This window comes from Rattus rattus, chromosome 5, assembly GCF_011064425.1.
Source record: "Rattus rattus isolate New Zealand chromosome 5, Rrattus_CSIRO_v1, whole genome shotgun sequence".
NCBI classification, from domain to species: Eukaryota; Metazoa; Chordata; class Mammalia; order Rodentia; family Muridae; genus Rattus; species Rattus rattus.
Window position 1 is genome coordinate 91,886,853 of NC_046158.1, and position 23,684 is coordinate 91,910,536.

The following is a 23,684-nucleotide window of genomic DNA, read 5'->3' on the forward strand; positions in this document are numbered from 1 at the left end:
AGCTCAGGCCATTGCATACACGTGCGTACACACACACGCACACACACATAAACATAAACATATATACATACACATGTAATTCTCAATATATGTTTAAGAGTGTTAAGTTTTAGTTTTGTTTTATAGACTTCACAATTAAAGTTCACTCTGTAATTAAATGAAACGTCTCCTGTTTGTTGATAGGAGGCTCCAGGTTGAGTCTAGTGTTTATACAGTCAGGAGCCTCAGGGACTGTCCAGTGATTATAATAGGGAGAGTTTTAGATGAAGATGAAGTTTACATAGTTACTTCACACGGGCTTGATGGATTTCAGTTGGAAGTTGTCTGCGTTTATCTTTGGGCATATCAATTTTAAATGTTTAAATGTCCTGTAATTGTTTTTAACTCAACAAGGATTTATTCACGGGAATCCATGTAAGAAGAAGAGGGGAAAAAAAGAAAAGAAAAACCAAACAAATGAAGTGAAGAGGATTCAGACCACCTCTCACACTCTAGCTTTAACTTTTACACTGTGTGCATATATTCAGGGCACAAAGGGCCACCAACATACACCAACCAATACAGTGCAGGAACCCCTGCATTACATCGATTAACTTAAACACTTTAAACAATTGTGTGCTAGGGTTTGAACTCAGGCTCCCGTATGCGTGACATGCTTTGACAATGAAAAAAAAAGAAGGCAGGGGCAATATGTTTAGTGGGAATAAACATTTAAATGTAAGAACTTCGCTCCAACTTCTCATTGTCTTTGTGTCAACTAACATTGACAAACCTTTTACCACGTAATCTGAAACTTTGAGAAAATCACTAGTAACTTCGTTCAACTGCTCTATGGTTGGACTAATTGGTTAGCCCACCATTTAAAGTGCCAAATATTAAGATCATCACAAGCAGATTACCTTCCCCCGCCTGCTTCAAGTGTGTAAAAATTGGTAGGCAGTGAGGTTTTCTAACTTCATTATATGAATGGTGTTAAACAAACCACAAAGCAGTTGCCTGTAATAACATCGCTGTTTCCTGGAGCAGTGATACCTGGCTGGGCGTCATCATTTTGCCTCCTCAAGATAAGTAAGTTTGGGGTGGTTGTTTTGTTTTTGTTTTCTTTTTTCTTTCAAAGTTAGGTCTAAATTCCCTACTTTTGCCTTTTCCCCCCTCCTTTGGATTTTTTTTTCCAATCTGTCATTATGTTTCTTTAAGAAACTTATTTTAAAAAAGTTTAAGGGAAGGAACAAAGCTAGCAAAGAAACAGATGTGTCCCACATAAAATATGCAATAAATCTTGTCCCACAAATTCTTTGCTCTGAACTTTCTGACAGAAACTGTCAAATATCCACTTTAATTCAGGTATAAAATGTTCTCTCCGTGTCATGGCGCCAACTGCCATATGCCAGAATAAAGTTAGTGACCCGCCGTAAAAACAGCAGCATAGGCACCTTTGAAACCATACAAGTCATCGTGGGTGAGAACGAGCCATATAAATCCATGGGGAATTAATCTGGGCTTTGCTACTATCCTGCTGCGCATTTACAATGAGCTTCTACTCCGGCACAGCAGTAGTAGTAATACGTTTTAAAAGGAGAGAGAAAATAAGGAAAGCAGTGTGTCCCCCTAATGAGCCTGCGCGGGGGAGGGGCTGCCAGATCCAAAGTCAGCAGCTTCTCGTGCCCCCTCCCCCAGCTCTGGAATCCCTTGAAGAGATGGGCCCCAGCCTGGGTTGAACATGTGGGGTTCCCCTTCAGTCAGCCCAGCCTGGCTCAGCACATCACGTGAAACCAATCTCCCCGAAGTGCAATCATAGAAATGACTTCAGCTTCATAAATCAGCCTTATCATGCATCCCGCAGAAGAAGGCGATGCTATAGGTTTTCTCCAGAAACACCATTTTAGGCCTCCGATTTCACAAGCTATTCCCACCACCCCCACCACACACACACACACACACACACACACACACACACACACACACACACACACACACACACATTATTTTTTCTGAAATCACCTTCAAGGAGGTTGTTCAATTAGCTCCAGGCTCCTGCCTAAAGAAAGTAGCCAGAGCTTCTCCAATATACCTAAAATTGCAACATTTTTAGGTCTCAGATTTTGAGAGCAACCCCTGTCTAAAAGGTGGGGCAGGGGAATTGTCCCAGTCCCCACTTCCAATTTAAGGAACTGCCCTGTTGCCCCCACACACCTCTCCCCTTCCGTCCCTCCATTTAAGGAACTTCCTCTCCCACTTTTCCATTAAAAATGTCTGTCTTTGTTCAACATTTCCAGATATCAAATGTTTAAACATAAGAGGAAAAAAATCACTTATTTTGTGGTATTGAACTCCTTCTAAACAACCAAAGCATTTCATCTATGAAACAACAAAAATGTTAGAGCCAAGGGATGGATTTATTTCCCAAGTAAATCAAAACTCATCAATCTGCACTCATTGTAGTTGATAATATTTTAATAATCCTACCTAAACATTTCTCCTAAAAGGCCTCATTTAAGAAATACTGCAGAAGAATTGTTTTTATATGCTATCTCATGAGTTTCTAGAACATTGTTTTATTTACTTGGCTCTGATAGCCACTTTGAATAAGGGGGAAATTTTCCCTCATTATTTTCAATGACATATTTAAATATAAATTAGTTACAAAATTATTCATTTAAAAGTTAACCGTTGCATATTAGGAAAAAAAGAATTATGGAATCAATATGATTCGTTACATATGTAACAATCACCAACATGAACTTACAGATAATTATTTTAATAAAACTGGATTAACATTATTAGTGGCTACTCCTTCAAGAAAATCTGTGTTACTTCAAGAAAAGTGTGTTACTTTAATTTTTATTTTCTTAGGTTTTTTTTTTCCCCTCAAACATCTAAATGTTCCATAATGAGTATTTCTTATTATAAAATCTGGGAAAAAAAATATAAAGATTGCCTAAAAAAAAAAAATCACTTCAACTTTCATTCTCATTGAATCCATCATCAAATCATTACCATAACTCGGTTTTCATCGATATCTGTGCAGGTTCTTCCTATCAAAGCCTCCTCCGAGAGTAGACGGCAGTTGGTGGTGGGGACTCTGGATGGAGCTCACACTAGGTATTTTCCCACCCACACCTATTAATAGTATAGTCAGTGTTTACACCAGGCGCCATTTCCTTGTCACCTTTTACTGACTCCGATTATGATCACCTGTACTAACACTCCACCTGTGTATCTTCCGCTGGCAGAACAAATCCAAAGTGTCTCCCATAGCATTTGGGGTGAATCTCGGTCTCTTCTGTATTCTCTCTTATTTGAAATGCTGCCGGAACAACCCCTGAACCACTCCACTGTTCTTAGACATGAAGAGCACCACAAGTATGGAAGCTGCGTGAGTCTCGGCTACCCCTGCAGGCGGACTCGTTTCAATCCCTAATACAGCAAATCCTTGTTCAAATTAAAACAGAGGATTATTTGATCTTGAAGGGACGGCTAACGTCAGGAGAGTTGGACTGTTTTATAAACGTTTTCTATGGCTCCTTGGGTTGAGCAGGGCTCTGCTGAGAGCAAGGTTATGGCTACAGTGGGTCTCTGCGATTGCTTGCAGGGACTTGGTGGAGCGCCAGCTGTTGTGAGCGAACATCTAAATGATTGTGTTCCAGAAGGATGGCATCCATCAGTTAACAAAACGCTTCAAGCAGCAAAACAGAGACCTAGTGTAAATGAATCTAAATGAAGAAGAAATATCCCCTAGAAGAGAGTGGATGCCCTGCTAGATTTCCCTCCCTTGGCTTTCCCTTATTAGTAATGATCTGTCTTGAGTCATTAAAACATCTTATGGTGTATAACACCTTTTTTAAAACATAGTTTGCTCTTTATAATGTGATGAAAGCCATTTTGGGGAATGGGAAGGAAGATCAAGCCCCGGGGGTCTCATGCATGCTAGACAAGTTCTCTGCCACTGAGCCGTACTAGAAATCATCTTTATATTGGGCACATGTCTGAACACTTCACAAAATAATGTAGAATGATTATTTTATAGAGAGAGTAGCAATTTACATCCAAAGGTATATGTAATCTAAATAAGAGGGTTCAATGTGGGTAACTATCCACTTAACGTTAACTTGAGCAAATTCTCAGTTATAACTTACTTTTCTGTTCAATTCTATAAAGATTGGACAGTTTTATGGTTTCTCTAGCCAAGACCTAGAAGAATAACAGTGTTCTATAGCGAAAGCTAAACTGGAGGCAAAGAACAGATTTTTTTTTTGTTCAAATTGAGTTTTGCGATATTCAATAAATATTTCTTTAATTTCCTATTGTTTAACTTGGTTGACTTTTGAAGCATAGCATGAGGGTTGACACTAGGTAATTTCTTAGGATTCTTCTAGCTCCACGGTTCTTAAATGTAAGCTTTTATTTTATCTAGAGTATAAGTGGGAAAATTAAGATGTAAAGAGTCAGAGCTGGGGAGACAGATCAGTGGGCGAAGCTCTTACCATGCAAGCATGAGGACCCGAGCTCCAATCCCAGGGCCCATGGGAAGTTAGGCAGTGCACACCTATAAATCCCAGCACTTCTATAGCAAGAAGAGCAGCTTGCTTGTGCATGCTGCTGTATACACAGCAGGAAACAACAAAGAGACCCTGGTTCCACATGGGAAGTGAGGACCCACCCTTGAGCTTGTCCTCTGACCACACAGGCTGTGATACACACACATGCACATGCAAAAATATTTTAAAAGATCTATACTTTAAAACAACAACAAAAAAAAGGTATGAAGATTCAAGTGATAGTCTTTATAATATGATTAGTTATCAAAGCGGTCATGAAATACCGAAAGAATCCAAATAGAAAAATTTCCCCCAGTTTGCTGTGGGCTGTCAGTATCCAATGCTACACTGCTGTGAGATGGAAAGACAAGAGATACTGACTTGTGAAGTGAGGGGCTGCACTGAATCAGAGAGAAAATGGATCTGTAGCCTGCTCTCCCGTTCTCACTGCGCTCACAAACCCGGCAAAGATTCCAGCTGACCACTGCCCTGGAGTCATTCTCACCAAGGAACAGAGGCAACAAAGCACTGCTTGCTAAACCCTGCACTTACATTCTCAAGCGCTAAGTAAGCTTGTCAGGGAAAGGTGGAAAGCAAAACACACAAACAGGCGAACACACTCTCCACAGGCTGTGTCTTCCGGAAGTAAGCCACATCTAGATGGATGCTAACAGCAGGACAGGGCAAAAGTTGTCTGAGGAGGAGAACTCCTCCTGCCATACCTACAGCTTATCAGAAGTTACTGAGAGCTTCCCAACGCTAAGCCTCCTTATTTTTGAGGTTTTTGGTCCAACGAGATGGGAACAGTTCTCTCAAAAATTGAATTTCTCCCCTAAGAGATGTGGCCATAGACTTCATTCTCCCACAGGACCCCTAAAAGCATTCCAGAAAGTCTAATGGGATGACTGAAAGGTAGGGCAGGCCGTACAAGAAAAAAATAAACTCATGTAAATTATTCCCTAGGTAAGAAAGTATATTTGATAAATGTGATTAGTGAGAAGTGTCTGTAAAATATATGAATTTTTTTTTTTTACAAAAAATACATCACTTAATTAGTGCTAATGAGTAAAAGGGTGTCTTGGTTTGAACCAAGGAGGCAGCACACGGAGATTCAAGGGCTGTGGAAGAACTCACCACCTGCCTCCCATTAGTGCTAACGAGCCTCTCTCACCGGATCATTCTGAACGTTTACCCCCATGGTCTGTGTTAAAGCATCAAGAGTCAGGAAATTCAGAGTGAAAGCTGAAATTCCCGCCCAGAACTTTCTCTCTGATGTGTATTCTACAACGGGAAAATGTGTGGTTCGGTGAAGATCCAAAGATGCCACCATATCACGGGAGAACCCTGGGGAGCAACAAAGCTCCTTGGGCAATAGTAGGGACATTGAATAACGTACTACATAGAGTCAAAGCCTAGCTCCCACTTAGATGTCTAAGGAATGAGAAATGGATAAAGGAAATGTGCACAAAAGTTATTGTTTTTTCACTCAAAAAAGGGAAGTTACAATGATTTCTAAAATTTACTTTTATCCACATTTTTATGACCTTGGGGCCCTCTTCAAAGGTTTTGTTGCAGTACGTTTTGCCCATACTTTTTGCCACAAGCCTTGGCTTTCTAGTGTAAGGGACATGGACATCCAACTGCATCCTAGACAGACCATTGCACAACCTCCCACCATTAATGCAGAAAACGCTGGTCACCCTTACTGTGCATCTAGATACTGCCAAATAAAAACCCTGTGGCAAACTAGAAATAGCCATTCTAGTTTAACCACAACTAGGCAAACTAAGGAGACAAGAAGACCAAGAGACGATATTTCCTAGGTAAACATACCATGAGAGACAGGCAGGGTGGTGTACTCCTTTAATCACAGAGCTGGGGAGGCAGAGGCTGACAAGCCTCGGAGAGCTTGAGGCCAGTCTGGTCAACATTGGGAGTTTGAGCAAGCCTAAGCTATTTAGCAGGGCCCTGTCTCAAAATGAATAAGTAAAAAGTTTTAAGAAGGAAAAAAGGAAGATATATGAGCCCTCCGTAACTCAGTGGTTCTATGTAACCAAGTGTTAAAGGCAGCACACTTCAGTGTCGGTGTGTTGCTGCCTGGCTGGCCAGAGAGCATTGCTTTCTCCTGGAAGAATGCATAAAGAGCTAGGTGATTTCCTCAGAAATGAAAAATGACAGGCATGTTCATATCAGATGGAGGCCCCGTGAACCAGAGCACGCTCCCCTTTATCCTCATTAACATTACCGACTGCTCCAACTGCAGTTATAATAAAACCAGCTTCTTTACTGTGTGTCCTGTGGGTTTATGCCAACCACACCAGGTCCATAAACCATGGTATATTAAAGTGTAATAGACTGTGTAAAGAATTCTAGGAAGATCTTCCAACCTCTCTCCCTTCCCCTCACTTCACATTTTACTACTTCCCTATGAGTATTCATAAATATGACTTTATTGTGTTTAGAATAAAGCCCTCAATCTCTCCGCACAGTCTTCTTTGCCTACATCCAATGGATGCTTGAGATTAAAAATTCAAAGACTTGGGTACATTGAAATGTTGTCCAGTTTTGTGTGGATATTTTCTGAATGTCCAGTCTTATTTGTAAAAGCTTTTCTTTTTTAAAAAGAAATCCTAGGAAAATAATTAGTATATTTTTAGAACTCAAAGGCTCCTGTCACTTGTCCTTGTGAAGATAGTCCAGATGGAGGCAGCATATACGGAGGTAGAAATAGCATACTCAGTGTTTGGATACTCACTTACGCCTGTTGTTTTATTGTAAACAAACAAGAGATTTGAGCCAGACTTAATGAACTTTAATCCTAGCACTCTAGAGACAGAGGCAGGTGGGTCTCTGTGAGTTCGTGGCCAACCTGGTCTACTTAGCAAGTTCAAGGACTACTAGGACTGTAGAAAGAGATCCTGTCTTGAGGAAGGAGGGAAGGAGGGAGAGAGGGAGGGAAGGAGAGAGAGAGAGAGAGAGAGAGAGAGAGAGAGAGAGAGAGAGAGAGAGAGATGAATTACACTGCCAAGAAATAGACATAGACCCTGGTATACTCAGGAAGAGACCCCAGAGACTCTTAGACTCTATTCTGTTCGTGTGAGTAATTTCTCTGTCCACTTATCCATCTTTCACATAAGGGAAAATGACATGTGATGACACTCTCAAGAAGCAAAATGGACTAGGAAAGGTTGAGTGCCAGCTAATGGTCTCAGAAGTGCACTGCTCACCGTGCCATGGACATGGTTCTTTTGGAGATCACAGGAAAAACCAGTTCTGTACCGTGGGAAGAGGTCTAGAGGGCTTCATTATGCAAGGCGATTTTAAGCTTGATCCCTGAAGGGGAAGAAAAGACTTTGGTAATGGAGATTGGGAGGGGGGAAAGAGAAGGTATAGAGGCATTCGAAATGAGAAGCAGTCACTTGTCCCCAAAAATAAAAACATGAGAGAAACCCCAGACAGTGTTGAAATCCAGTGTGACAGGTTCATTGGGCAAGAGTTGAGAGTATAAAGAGCCTGGTCATCAGGGCTTACTGTACAAGGATGAAGTATTCATCCAGTACTGGAGTCATGGCTCATGCGTGTGCGTGTGTGTGTGTGTGTGTGTGTGTGTGTGTGTGTGTGTGTGTATGCTCACAGAGGATGAAAGACAGCACCATATCCCCTAGAGTTGGAGTTATAGGTGCTTGTGAACAACTGGACTTGGATGCTGAACTTGGATGCTGGGAACTGAACTCAGACCCTCTGTGAGTGGGAAGTGCTCTGCTGCTGAGCCATCTCTCCTGCCCCATCATTGGTGTTGCCTGTGCAATTGTTTCAGATCCCATCAACTCTGCCTACATAAGACTGAAAGCCTACTCCGTAATATGGGTCTCTGTCTGCTCGATCAACATGCCTCGTCTCTTTCTCTTCAGATTTCACTGCTCCTCCTAACACAGTCAGGCCAGTTAATAAAACTACCGTGGCTCCTGGGTGATCAAGGGAAATGAAGAGTTCCCTACTTCATTTCCCTACTGGGAATGGTGCAGTCAAATGAGGAAGGCATCTCAAAGCAAGTGCAAGACAGGCAGAAAGCTAGGTTTTGTGCACCAAATAATTAATCAATCAGCCAACGCTAAGAAAAGAGTCCAGAGGATTTGAGGGTGCTACTTCAGTGAACATGCAAATATTAGTGATCTAAATAGACGATCAGGCCAGCCTCATCCCATTCTTTGAGTGCTGAAGGAGGTGATATAACTACAGAGGAAATGTTTAAGGAAAGATTCATCTTCGTGACATGAACATAGAAACTAAACTAGCAAATACTGTTACCCAAGCTACAGCATGTTACACACAGCTCTGGCTTCAGGTCACTGATGTTAGTGGCTGGAACAGATGGTCAATGGAGATGAAAAGGCTTCATCTCAGAAGACGATGTCCTGTAGGACTTCTGTAGCTACAATAGAGTAGAAGTCAGGCACAGGCAGACTCACCAGGGACTAACGCAGATGCTGACTTTTTGCTGTTTCTCTACTGTGAACATCCAAAGACCCTTAAGGATACTAACTCTTCTCTGCTTGTGCGCCACAAATGGAACAAGAAAGCTTAGCTGACAGCACATCTGTTTACAACATGCTTTACTGGATATTCTAAGCCCACTGTTGAGACTTCTCAGAAGGAAGAAGGGGTGGGGGTGGGGGTGGGAAGAACCCTCTCAAAATGCCACTGCTTACTAGCAAGACATCTGATGAGCCAGGATCTCTAGTTGTGATGGACAATGAGAGGAAGGTTGGTTTTTGCGTACAAACGTAAGAGCTATTCTGCAGCCTATAGATCAAGGAGTACATTTGACTTTTAGTTCTTGTTGAATACATTCATTTTGTATATAACTGTGCACATAACTGCTACACATAGTGATTTCCTTGAGTGAATACAGGCAAGGTAGATTGAAAAACATTCTAGAGAAGACTCACCATTCTGGACTGTTAATAATCCTCTGTGATTCATGATAGGGGCTCAAGTTAATTGCTAACCCTATGTTTGACTTTGAGGGGGTGCAGTCTTTGGGGGCAATAACTGGAAATGTAATGTACCTAGAAAAAGAATCAGGATTGGAATCTAATGGTGTGATTGACTTTTCCAATCTCAAGCAGTCAGTTGCTTCTTGTGGATAAGCAAAGAAAGTAGTTTCATAATCTACTGAAAAAGATGTTAGGTTATAACTGAATTAGCATCAAAGTTCTTGCTCAGGGGTTGCACCACGTACAGTGGGCCACACCCTTCCACATCAACCATTCATCGAGTCACTGCCCCACAAGACATGACAGATCTGAGGGAGGCAGTTCTTCACAGCTCTTCCAAGGTGACCCTACTTCCTGTCAAGTTGACAAAATATGGACCAGTGTAGCTATGCATGAGTGTGATACATTTGTACATGAAATATCAAAAGGTTAAACACTCTTGGATGTGAGGCCTTGGTAAGAAGTTTGGAAGTCAGAATTGATGCTAAGTGAATCTTCTCATTGTTGGGATTCTGACTTTTTAAATTGCCTTTATTGTCTTAAAACCTGACCTTATTCCTTAATTTGGAAAATAATTATTTAACTTCCTGTAAGCTTTTAAAGAGTGTCTTGTAAACAAGAGATAGAAGCAAAGTGAAGGTGCGTATTATCTTCCTGTATCTTCTGACAACGCCTCCAAACGTATTCTTCTAAGAAGCCTATCCACTCTACCCCCACTAGTAATTCCACAGTTTAAATCATAGTGGAAAGAAAACTTAAAATACCAAATTGCCACTTGCTCACATGACTTTGCCTTATAGGAGATTAAGTACATTCTATATGTAGGTCCAGAGGTGTTAGTTAAAGTAGCCGGATAAGGGAAATTTTCACAAGCCTCATTAACATCAGTGTTCTGTGTTTTGGGCTTAGTTTCCAGCATGTCAGTATTCCAACGCTGACTGTCTAGACTAATTCAGCAACTTACAAAAACAGCCTTTGTGGGCATTGTCTGTGCTCTGAAAATCTCCTGCTACCACTTACCAAAAATTGCTTCCAAGGGAGTCCTGTCCCTCAGGTTTAACACATTTCTTCCCTGACTAAATTGAAAATTCTGTAGCAATGCAGCTCTACTTTCTACTGGGTCCCAAGCACCTAGAATGGGCTCTGGCCCTTGGAATAAAAGAGCAAATCCAACCTCATTAACGATGCTGAGAGTTGCATCGGTCGCCACTGGAAACTACGGCCAGCACTGGAAACTACTGCCGGGTCACTGGTTGCCAAGGAAGCTATGGCCAGGAGGAATGGTTTCTTTGCTGTATGGAGTATTGCTGAATATTAACTTATCCTTTTTCCCTCTGAAATGTGGAAGATGCAGGGATGAGACCAGCACCTCCCATCTCTTGAACGGAGCAGAGCTTTCCTATGTCCTTTTCATTCCCCATTCACCCACATGGGAGTTCAGGTCCAGTACTGAGAAAGGAGGGATGGAGTTTGAGAACGCTGGGATTCTTGCACTTGATTCAAAATTGCTTTCCTTGTTAATGATGTCAGAATTTGCATTTCTGAGTTCATGAGTGCTGTCTTTAAATGTTTTCTTTCTAAATAACATATTTGACTTAGGCTTAAATGGAGCATAACTTAAAATGTATCAGTGACACAACCAAAAGTGTCACTAATTGTGGTGAAATATGTAAGGCTAGTGGAGTGTCTACTTCACGGTATATCCTTTTCTGACTGCATATGGCCCCTTACCATGGGAAATGCAAGCTTCTAGTCACTATCACTTCCCTTAAAACCCTTTCTCTCAAACTCTCATTCTCTCAGTAATACCTACCTTTGCATTTGCAGATGTTGTTTCTTTTTACTTCACCATATGCACGGCAATATTGAAGGTCTGATCTACTGCCTCATTCAGTTCGCATATATTATTTCTTGTCATTGAGTTCACATTTAGTGACAGCTTGGCCATAGTGGACTTGACACATCATGGACATGGCCAGTTGGAAACTATCCAGTGTCAGAGAACAGCATAGTGCTCCAGGAAGATCGCTCGTGCTCAGGGGAAAAATTTTCTTCTGTTTAGCCATGCACATAGTTTAAAATCACTGGGCATAAACAAATCATTAGTTTGTTTCACATTTGAGGGGGGCTTGAAGCCTGACAGGTTCAGGTTAGTTCTCAGCGTCTGACTGGCAGAGGACTACAGTAATGCATAGAAAATTCTATTGGGGCTCTCTGGGGAGTCAGAATGCAAAGAAGAGCCACAGGAGTGCTCAGTCCCCCTAAAATGATGCATTTATCAAAGCAGGATCATTTAATATTGCTGCAATTTTATTACTTGAAACATTGTATATAGAAATGGCACGCCACATTATCCCACAATACTTAGCTTACGTTTATATTCTAAATATTCATTTATTTGCTTAGGAAAGCCAATGTCTCTCTTATTAAGTTCTTTGTGACAGGCACAGATGTATATAAACACAATTCCACATTTAGACCCATGAAGTCACTATTCTCGTGGAGCTCAGTTGTACAGTGGTGTTATAGGCAGAGGGGTAAAGGAATAGTCTAGACTGTTGGGTGGAGAGAGGCAGAAGATGGGGAAGTGAGTCTAGAAGGCAGAGACCTCGGGAAGGACTTGGTGATGACAGGTGACACTGGACGTTCTTCTCCTTAGTGAGATCAGTCAGGGAAGGTAGCCTATGGGCCGAGGCATGAGCGCAGTGAGGGAGTCACCAGTACTGAGGCTGGGCAGGAGAAACAAGAGGAGCAGGGTCTCAGAGCACACACTCAGTATGCTCAAACCCCAGCTCACACACACACACACACACACACACACACACACACACACACACGCACTCACACACAACCAAGCATGGAAAAGAAAGGGAGATGTTTCCAGAGGAGCCAGGGCCTCCCAGGACATCATGAGCACTTTAGAAGGATGCCACGCTTGACGCTCAGGAGGAAATTTGAACTTACACTTCAAAGAGCAATGAAGATGATGAGGATGAATGGTGGCTGTGAGGCTGTGGAGGGAGCATGTGTTGTGTGGTAAACCCCATGCCTGCATTATCTTATGTAACCTTGACAGTAACTACCGTGGCTATTCTTAGAGGACAGATGAGGCAGCTCTTGAGCATTTGATCATAAGTAACTTGTCCATAGTCACACACACAGGTAGTAGGTGACAGGCCCGTTTATTTCCCACTTGATTATTTATTTATTCACTTTAGCTCCTGAACACAGCTCCATCCTCACAGTCCCCCTCACTCAGCCCATTTCCTTCCCCCTTCCCCTTTGAGAAGGGGGAAGCCCGCCCTGGGAACCAACCCATCTGACACATCAAGTCACTGCAAGACCAGGCACATCCTCTCCCACTGAGGCCAGATAAGGCAGCCCAGTTTGAGGAACAGGATCCACAGCAGGCAACAGAGTCAGGGACAGCCACCGCTCCAGTAATCAGGGAACGTGCATGAAGACCAAGCTACATATCTGCTACACATGTATGGGGGGGTAAGTCTAGCCCATGTATGCTCTTTGGTTGGTGGTTGAGCCTCTGGGAGCCACCAAGGCCGATCCAGGTTTTATCGGTGCAAATATTATATATGCTTTAATACCCTTCATGGAGTATCTCAAAAGAGATAGATAGGATTGACTTGGTTTATTCATTTAAAGTTATCATAGGTCTCCCGCACGTTATACTGTGGCCTACTTAATTTTTTTCTGGGTAATTTAAAAGTATGAGTGTTGTTTTCATACATAATGATACTGTCTTCAAAGTGGGAAATTTTGTAAAACACTCAAAAAAAAAAGTCTTCTTATTAAATAATCCCATGGCCTGGGCTCCTCCATCTGTAGATTCATAATTGTATCTCGGAGTCATTAATTTCCACAGCGATCTTCCGTGATTTCTTTCCTAATGCACTTACAAATGATGACCTGAGAAAAGCCTCAGTAGGTTTACCCTGCACTGACACTGACCTTGTGAGTGGGAGGGAGGCTAGGATTCTTGTTCTTGAATCCCAGCAGAGCTGCTGCAGACACTGCTGTATAATGCTTGGGGGTGAGAGAGAATACATTGGGCCATGGTAAGGACCATGGGGTGGCCAGCTATAGCTCAAGCAAGCCTGTCAGTCAGGACCTTCCCAATGTATATATTTCCCCTGGTGTAACTGTTATCATTCCCTTTCCTTTTCAAGAGTGTCCCAGACAAAATAGAATTATTTGGTGACGGTAAGCTATAACCATGTTGAAGAAGTCAGTGACACAGGATGGATCTGCTCTCCAGGCATGTGACATGGAATGCACTATTGAATTCCTTAATAATGAGTGGGCGTGGTCGAAGCTATATGATTACACAAGAGATATTATGTTAAATGGCTTAAATCATACTTCTCTTTCCCAGCCAAAAAAGAGCACAAGATGGAAGAAAGTCACTTGGAGAATGCACAGAAAAGGTAAGCAGCTTTGATTTGGTCTCTGTTCTTTCTCAGACTAGACGTGCTCTCTTTTTATTTTCCTAGGGAATATTCCCATCTCTCTGCAAGCGTCAGTCTCTAGAACTATCTGAAACTATCCATAGTCTCACACACAGAAACAAGTGGCAGACTCAGAGGTTCTCCCTCCCCCGCCCCGTTAAGTATTTATTTATTCACTTTACCTCCTGATCACAACCCCCCTCCAGGCCCTCTTCCCGCACAGCTCCCTCCCATCCATCCCCTTTCCCAGTTGTCAGGAGACAAGGCCTGGACAGCCACTGCTGCACTTCCTACCTCCTCGTGGAGCATTTGAACTTTATGACTACACTTGCACTGTGTTTGAGCAGCCAGCTTTGGTCCTGTCGGTTGAGACCCCTGAACAGTGAGCCAGATGAGACCCCCTTGCCGTCATACGTACTATGAGCTTGTTCCATCCGCTTGCCTCTCCTCCCAACTCTGCTCCTAAACCAGCTCACAGAAGTTAGGAAGAGAGCTGCTTACTTTTAGCATCATAACTAGGTTAGACCAATTGCATAAACAACTAGGAGGGTTATTACTTCAGTTTCCTTGCTCAGATCCTAGAGGCTTTTATAGACAAGGGACAGAGAATGAAAGGGACTACCTTCTGCATACAGACACTCTGACTGGAAGTCAGTTCTTCCTTTGAGCCTAGCCCCTCTTCCTGACCCCTGCTTCTCTCAGTAGACACCAGAGTATAGCCGTCACCTCACCTGTGGAACCCAGAATCCATCTGTTCAAAGCCCCGAAGGGGAAGGTTCTCTCAGTTCACTGTGCTAGTCCCGTGGGTATACCTCCCTTCTAGAAGGGAGTGTGAGGGGGCATTGTCCTTCAGAAGAGACCGAGACACACGTGATGGTAATATAGGTAATTAAATGAGGGCACTGAGCTAGGAAACAGCATCTACAGGGAAAATAGGCTTTACAAAAGAGATGAGAAGAATTTCGCAGTGATGAATGTAAGTAAGAACGCCTGCATGAGGAATGCGCCATTTTCCTTCTCTAGCCACGATTCTAAAGAGTTCTAACAACCCAGAGACAGGTGCCAATGCTTAGTCCTGCTTCCTGCCCTAATCTGCCAACAAAATTAAGATGCCGATGAAAGCAAGATGGAGGGGCAGTCCTGTAGTCTCCTAAGTGCAGACATGTTCCCCAATCAGGAGCATCAGCCTATCATGATAATTGTTGAAAACTCAGGCAATTACACGGTTGTGCTTTCAGCTTTTGGCTCCCCTCAGTTGGACTTAGCCCCACATTATGCTTTCTTTCCTCGGTGTGTAAAGTCAGTGTCAGAGACACTCAGCTCCCAGAGCAGAGACCATCAACAAGGGCTGGCTGGTATCAGGCCAAGCGGCAGTTGGGCTTCCGGGATGCACGTCAACTTCTAATCCCTTTTCAAGACTTTTGCTGAAGGGCAAGGGGCTCGAGTTGGCGAGGCCCAGGCTGCTGCTGTGCATTAGACATGCTAAGGGAGTCATAACTTCGGGTTGTCAGCATTTTCCGTGGTTTGTGGTGAAGGTAGTCTAGCTTTCAGGTCATACTTGAAATATGTCAGATCTCATCTTTAATGTAGAAACCACGGTTGTTTGCTTGCACTCTTTAAGGAGGTTGTGGTCAGTGTTGCAATATTCGTGTGAGACTTAGTAAATTCCTATGTTTGATTCTCAAGAGAAACAATTTACTCTGAGGCTAAGGGCTATTTGCTTTCCCTAAGCAGTTTCTGAAGGCACACATGAGAAAACAGTAAGGGGAAGTGTTCCGCTCTGGCGTCTCCACACCAAGTGTAGAGCGCTTTGCCTTTTGGCTCTGTGCTCTTAGTAGTATGCCCTTAAAGAAAAAAAATATATTTTGGCCAAATTAAAAGGATGCAGATCAGATGGGGAAATGTACCGGAGTCGAGTTGGAGGCCACTTTACAATGAGATTAAATGAGTTGGTATAAAACAAAACATATGATTAGAAATTAATCTCTTTTAAAAGTTGAATGCTGTTTGCAAGCTACGTTCTGAGAATTAGACATTTCAAGGAGCACACGGCATCCTTTGTCTGCTGGAGAAGATTCCCTCTGGCAATTAAATATTAGTGATTCTTCTTGTCCGGATTTCAAGTGCACTGTTCTGTGAACCAAAATTGATTGTTTTTTTGTTTTTTTGTTTTTTTGTTTTTTTGTTTTTTTTTTTTTGTGATGAACATTTTGGCCGGAGAGGAGAGTAGCCTGGACATTATCAGACAGTGGTAGGTTCATAGGGTAGCACTGAACTTTTTCTTCAGTAGAAAGTGGTCAGATGAGGCAGGCTCCTCCTCAGAGTGGCTATGTCTGTCAGCATCGCTGTGCCATCATCAAAAGAGACCCTGGTCTCTACTTGGTTCTTCTGAACAGTCACTAGCTGTCTGGGTTCCCAAAACACTTAGGGACACATGCTGAAATCCAACACGCCTTTTAAGTTTCAACCCCTCTGACAGAGGCGAACAAGGCCTCCCAAACCACCCCCGTGAACACACACACACACACACACACACACACACAGCAAAAGGCTGGGAGGACAGTTTTAGAAAGTGATAAATGTCAACAGCACTGTCACTTCTGGAGTGTTACCAGTTTGTCTAGTGTGTCCAAATGGGGTTCCAGATAATTTAGAGGTAATGGAGTGATGGAGAAATCATGGCAATTAGTCGTGTGTGCTCAACACTACACCCTGCTGTGAGATAGGAAGACAATGAGTCCTCTGGATACAAAGTGAAATATTTTCTCTTCTGTGTCAGTGTATATACAAGCCTGTGTTTCTGCAGAAAGTGGACGGAAGGAAAGAAGAGGAAAAATGATGGTGCGCCCTTCTGGGGTGGCCCATGCTCATGTGTGACACATGAGCCTGAAGGAGGATGGGAGGAAGTGAGTGTTCTGTGTAGGAGTTGCCTGTGTTGGTGCCCACAAGCAACCGAAGCGGGGAGCAGGACATGCATCTCACAGGGAGTTGGAAACCTGAATGGAGACCCAGTCTGATAGTGGATGAGGTCATTCAGTCTTCCCAGGATTCCATGTCTCATCTGAAGAATGGAATGAGAAGATTGGAAGTGTTAACCTGCCCGGCCTCTCTAGTTCCAAACCCAATAACCCAGGAAGAAATCCTCTATTGGTTGCGTATCTGTATATCCTCATATTACAATTGATGTAAACTCCATGGGGAATGACGCAAGGGTATATGATGTACAACACTCATTTTTTTTTGTCAGAATTTTGACAGCAGTAGATGTAGGGAGAGAGTTGACTTCACTACTTTCCTTGATTACTGGTTTTGCTTCAAAAATCTGTGCATTTGGAATTATTAGAAAGTCCTTCAGAGATGACTGCCATCATTGCCTTTCTCCACTTAAACACTCATAGTCTTTTAATAACTAGGGGCCAAATTCCCTGGCCAGTAGTTTTCATTTGCATTAAAAACAGATTTGTTATTTACAGAAGCACACAGAATTTATGAGACTTGGAGCAGCAGCTCCAGCTTGGATCTCACCTAATCGTAGCCATGGAATCAATTAACAGTTCATCTGTGAAATGTGATAAAACCTTATGAGATACATATTGCCTAATAACCGAGGAGGAGATGAAAGTATGCTCTGTAATAGTTACAGGGCTTCGGGGTTTTACAATCACCACCGAATAGAGTCCCATTAGAAACTCAGTATTCAGGATGGCCACAAAAACCACCATGCCTGAGCAGATGATAGAGCACCGAGTAATAAACCTGGCTCGCCATTCCTGCTTTGATTAGTTTCCAACACCCTTGAAAGGGGGCTGTTTAAGAGTTCTTGCTCTTGGCAAATGAGTCTGTGAAGCTCGGGGTGGGTGAGGGCGAGGGGGGAAAGACTCAGTTCAGAGCTATAAATCCCTGCCAAGCTGGTGCCTCCATGAAGGGCTGCTTGGGAGGCCCAGGCAGGCTAGTGGGCAGCGTGCCTTCACGGGGCAGGTCGCGGCACTATCCAGGAGCCTACCCTAGACAAACCTGAGCGCCTTTCTACCCCGACTGGAGGTTGATTTTCAAACCCTTGCTAGGCTCACAAGGATGTCTCCTTTTTATTTTTTTTAATTATGTGTATGCGTGTATGTGTGTGTATGTATGTATGTATGTGTGTATGTATGTATGTATGTATGTGTTGTATGTATGTATGTGTTGTATGTATGTGTGTATGTATGTATGTATATGTATGTACGTGTGTATGTATGTATGTGTGTGTATGTATGTATGTGTGTGTGTATGTATGTATGTATGTATGTATGTATGTGTTGTATGTTGGTGGTTTATATTCCTCCAGCATGGTCAAGTGGAAGGCCATAGGGTATAAATTTCTTATTTTACTCTTGAAGCAATGAGAGTATGATGCCAAATGCTAAAGCCAACAGCTAGAACAGGTCAGAATGCGGAACGTACAAAAGTGCCCCCAATTTTTCATGTTCCCAATTGGCCATCTAACTGGCTACTATTATTGGGACAGTCAATGTGTCATGGTCTGACACGTAATCGTTAAACACAGAGCAAAGATCAGAAGAAATGACTTGCGTTTAAGATGGAGAACAAACTTAAGCCTAAGTTACATAACCCCTGGAATGTTCTTCAGTTCACACAGATAAGATGTACCCGGTAGCCTTCCCAACCATGATGAATCCATTGGCAAATGCTTTTAGGCTTCCCGGGGTTTTGAGTAGTCTCCAGTAACTGTGAGTCCTGACTCCTGTGTCAGGGAATAGACACTGCCCACAGTGTCCCTTCTCAGCACCCTAATGGGTTTTACTATTGACAGTCACTTATTTTCTCCATGTCCCCCCTCCTCCACCTTCTGCAGTTTTGAAACAACAGTGGGATATTTTGGAATGAAGCCAAAGACTGGAGAGAAGGAGGTCACCCCCAGCTATGTGTTTATGGTGTGGTTTGAGTTCTGCAGCGACTTCAAGACCATTTGGAAGCGGGAGAGTAAGAACATATCTAAAGAAAGGTAAGGCTAGAGGAGGCATGGATGCCTCCTGAGCGGCTCTGCGGGGCCCATGAAGTGTGCCTGGCTCGAAGCCGTCGGTCTCTTCTTTTGCATCAACTCAACATCTAGGAAGGATTCTTGTCTCAGAGTTTCCCAGAGAAATTCAGGGAAAACTTGCTGCCCCCGTGGGCAAGATACACTCACACGATCTGATAAAGCTCCATTCTCTTAACCCCTTCCAATTACTAGCTAGTAAATGAAAGGCGAGTTGTGCTAATTTGCAACAGATTGCTTCTCTGTGTATTTTCATGTCGGCCCAAGCTAAATGAGGCAGCCTTGCTGTGGCAGACAGTACAGACAAATAAAAGTGAATGCTTTTTCCCATTAATATACTGCATTTGCATCAAAGGGAAATCTCCCCAGCTCAGGCCACACTTCACACAGCATTGAAGCCCCACGCTGGATTTACAGCGTCACTTCTGACTCCCTGTATCCTGCTGAGGACATCAAACTGTGCCGCTCACTCGGCCGCCCTGCAGCCTCTTGGTTTTATTAGTTGGGGGGTAAAAGAAAAAAGAGTCAGCTATGAACATAGGCACCGTGTGAGAGAGAGGGAGGGGGGAGAGAGAGAGAGGGAGAAAAAGACAGAAAGAGAGAAGGCAGACAGACAGAGAGAAGGAGAGAGACTTTAGCCCTGTTTTTCAGATTAATGTTTCAAAAACATTGCCGATTAACTGTGGCATTCAAGGCTGCCATGAATCCATAAAGGGTGTCAAAGATTGGAACTTTAAACAGGTCTTATCTCTAACTCCTGAGGAACAGGTATGAGACTGTTGTTGTGCAAGAGGACATAGAAGGAAACATAAGGTTCTACAAAGTCAGAGACTGTCCATTGCTGTAAACATTGAGACGCAAAACTCCACTGTCAGTATACGTGTTCTCTAACTTGCAAAAACTGCTATATTTGAGGGTTTTATAATATATGAAGACAATGCACCCTAACATATGCTTTACACTGCTCTTATCAAAATGAAAATGTAGAGATTTTCATTCAATGTCATTAAATCTCTAAATATTTTCTCAAGAATTTTTGGAAGAAAGAACCCAACCCCTATCCTTTTTCCAAAGTTAAAGCTTCTTTTCCATCTGGAGCTGGGTGTGAATGACCATACTTACAGTTCTAGGAGTCTAGAAAAGGAAGTGGCCATGAATTCTAGGGCAGCCTAGAATACAAAGTGAATTCGAGGCAAGCCTGGGGTACACCACGAGACCCTGCCTTTTATTTTTTAAGGCTATTTATCTGCACATCATCACAGCGTTACCTCTTCAGGAGGAGGAGAATTAAGACTCAGTGTATTCAAGCAATGTGTGGAGATCCATGTCTGTAATCCTAGTCCATAGAGGGCTGAGGCCAAGGGAATTGTGAGTTTCTAAATGTTTAAAAACCAAGAACTCACGATGCAAATAAAGTGAAGCAGAGACATGACATTCAACACAGCAAGTTGACCGTGGTTGACACATCACTCTGTGTCACAGTGAGTCAAGAGGACTCTACTGATTACAACACAAAGACCCAAGCAATTGAATATTGCCCTGGACAGTCACTCCAACCAGATCATTCTGATATATATATCTATATATATATATAGATATATATATAGATATATATATAGATATATATATATAGATATATATATTACACAAAGAAGTCTTTTTTTTTTCTTTTTCTTTTTTTCAGATCTGGGGACCGAACCCAGGGCCTTGTGCTTGCTAGGCAAACGCTCTACCACTGAGCTAAATCCCCAATCCCCACACAAAGAAGTCTTACAATAAATATGAACTACTAGGTGTTAAGAATTTAAAAATTAACAGACATTGAGAAAGTAGCTTGTTGAACATAGAGGGGAAAAAATCCTGAAAAATGTACCTAAGTCTGCATTCTCTCCCTTGGAGATGTAACCTGAATTAACTTCCATAGAATAAAGTCTTTTTGAGGCTAGAAGAGTGAAGCTCCTCTTCTTGATCTAATGGTGGTTTCTGGTTCATTGCCAGGCCACTCCATCTCCACACCCTCGCCAGGCTGCTGGGCTGCAGGGAGTTCTGAGCATACATACAGCCTTTGTTTGGGGATTTTCCTCTCCAATTTTGAGGGTAGCTCTTAATGAGTTGTCTCTGAAGCCCTAAAACTGGTCCAGAACAAAGAAACAAAAGCAGAGAGGGTAATTAATTGCTTTTTGTTTTGTTTTGTTTTTAAATCTGTAGAATCTTGAACTGCATTCCAAACTGTATTGCACCCTGCCCCCACACTCACAGAAGTTAGACCAAACTATCTATGGGTCTGCTGAGGTGGTGCCAGCCATCTTTCATAGTGTCTGACCTTTTCTCTGATTCCCAGCGTGCACATTCACAGCATTGCTTCCTGGGTACAGCTGGGGAACTGCTTGCTTCACACTCTGTAAACCAGCACCTCCCCAGGGTCATGACTTCCCAAAAGCCTTCACTGATCATTTAGCAGTTTCCGGGGTCTCTTCACTGCAGCCATGCTCCAGGGAGATGGATCGCCAGGGAAGTGTCAGCCTAAAACATCTCTGAACTTTTAAGTTTGGGAAAGATTTTTGGAAGCAGCATGCTTAGAACACCCTACCATTAAAGACATCTTAGCACATCCATTCAACCAATTAAATTGATTATCCAGGATCTCCTATGCAGGTTTTTTTTTTTTTTAATTTTTCTTCATGATAAGGAGTTTAGCTCTCAGGCTCTTAAGTGGCATTATTCATTAGTATAAAATAAGCAAACTAACTTAAGTTGACTTATTATAATGAAATTAGAAATAATATAATTGCGTTGACACTTACTTAGTGATATTTGATATTTATGTTTTAATTGCAATTTTCGCAGAAGCATATTAAATCTGTAACACTAAATTCCGTGATGCAATATAACATCCTTCAACAGAACTCTTCAAAAGCATTCAAAAACAAAATCCATAGCCAAAAGAAAAGTTGACATCGGGTAACTGTTGGGCTAAATGTGGTTTGATATCTCATCACGAGAAATTAAGATCACGTGATTTTTAAGTGTGTCTGAAGGCCAATTGAAACCCAAGAAGTTACTGGGAGAAAAGGTAATCAATAATAGTGTTTTCAAAGAGAAAGACCCAAAGGTAAATGTTGTTTGTTTGAACCCCACTTCCGAATGAAATGGAAGGATTGGACTACTTTAAGCCACTTGAGGTTAATTTTAGGTCACAGAGAATGTTTACTTATTTTTTTCTGCTTAGTGCAGGTTTCATGAATATACATTAGGCTAGTATAACGCTTAGACCCATGTACCTCAATGCCATGCTAGCAACTCCCCTTGGTAAAGCTAGAGTACTTTTTAAATGTTGTATTAAAATGCTCAACGTTGCTGTACCATTAAACTAGTAAACTAAATCCTGTGGGTAAGAGGAGAGAGAGAACATTTCCTGGGGACATGGTTTATCCTTATATTAACTGTGCCATCAGAAAAGCAATTTACTACATAGTAGTATATTAATGGCTTTAGATTTTCTTCCACATTTAAGCAAAAGAGCATGTTTCCATGTCTAAGTACAAATCCAGAAGACTCCTTCTCTATCACTGTGTGGCCCCCAGGGGTGACATTAATTCCCCCAGTGGTTCCTTCTCCTATCCCTTCAGAGTACAAACAGTGCTCAGTAGTACGAAAGGGACCTCTAGACAGAGGTCAGATCTCAAAATGTCTCCCTTTCACTTTGCCATTCATTTGCTGTACAACTTTAGGCCAGATGCTCACTGCATAGGGAACCAATGAAAAGTGGGTATTGAGGATGAAGCAGGAACTAGGGGTTAACTCTGATCTCTTCTAGATTGAAATCATTATGATTCTGGCAACGACTTTTCTGGTATTCTGCAACCAGTGCAACTTTGAGAAAACAGTCCTCACTTTTGCTTGAGCCTATTAAGGAAAATACTGAAATTGTTTCAAACCAAACATCTGATACATGATTGGGACAAGACTTGGGGCAAGAGGAGTTGTCACTGCCATCCAGGCTTTGAGAGACATACACAATCTCACTCTCCCATTTTTGTGGTTATTTACAAAATTCTCATATTCATCTTGAAGGGCTAATTTTTAAATCAAGGATGTACGCACAAAAGTGTTTCTGCAGCATTGTGCTTAGCGGAATGCCACAGTTCACCAAGACTATATTTCACGCTCACTGACAGCCTTGCACTGTTTTTACCTCTTCATATACTTTCCGCATCTGAATCTCTTAATGTTCAAACACTTCATGGACTTTGAGTCCATCCCTTTTCCACCTATTAAATCCAAATATTATCCAATCACATGCATAACAACTGCAAGAAGATAGCCTAAGATTTTCTGCATTTTTTAATTGCTTGTGTTTTCCATGGATCCTTGCTTCCTAAAACATTTCACCAGTTAGGATCTCTCCAGGCGTTCCCCACACATGCCCACCCATGCACACAAACCACACAGTGAGCTATGAATTAGCAGAAGGTGAATATGACCCCAGGGACCCAGGACTCCAGGAATAATGTCCACGCAAATGCTTCACCCCAAGCCAAGGCAAACTTTAAAAGTACCATTTAAAAAGCCCATAATGGGCCAGTGAGGAGTGAACAAGACATTTCGTAAATGTTATGGGCAAATGCAGATAAGATATTTCATTATATGC

At 42.3% G+C, this 23,684-nt stretch overlaps 1 protein-coding gene across 2 annotated transcripts in view; it reads left to right on the forward strand.

The window, feature by feature from the left end:
* Fmn1 (formin 1) overlaps positions 1-23,684 on the forward strand; it is a 363,061-nt gene that overhangs the window by 323,976 nt on the left and 15,401 nt on the right. For both annotated transcript variants that reach the window (XM_032903890.1, XM_032903891.1), the window contains 2 exons: positions 13,926-13,977; positions 18,851-19,000. In XM_032903890.1, the coding sequence (XP_032759781.1) occupies positions 13,926-13,977; positions 18,851-19,000 (202 nt within the window). The remainder of the gene's footprint in view (positions 1-13,925; positions 13,978-18,850; positions 19,001-23,684) is intronic.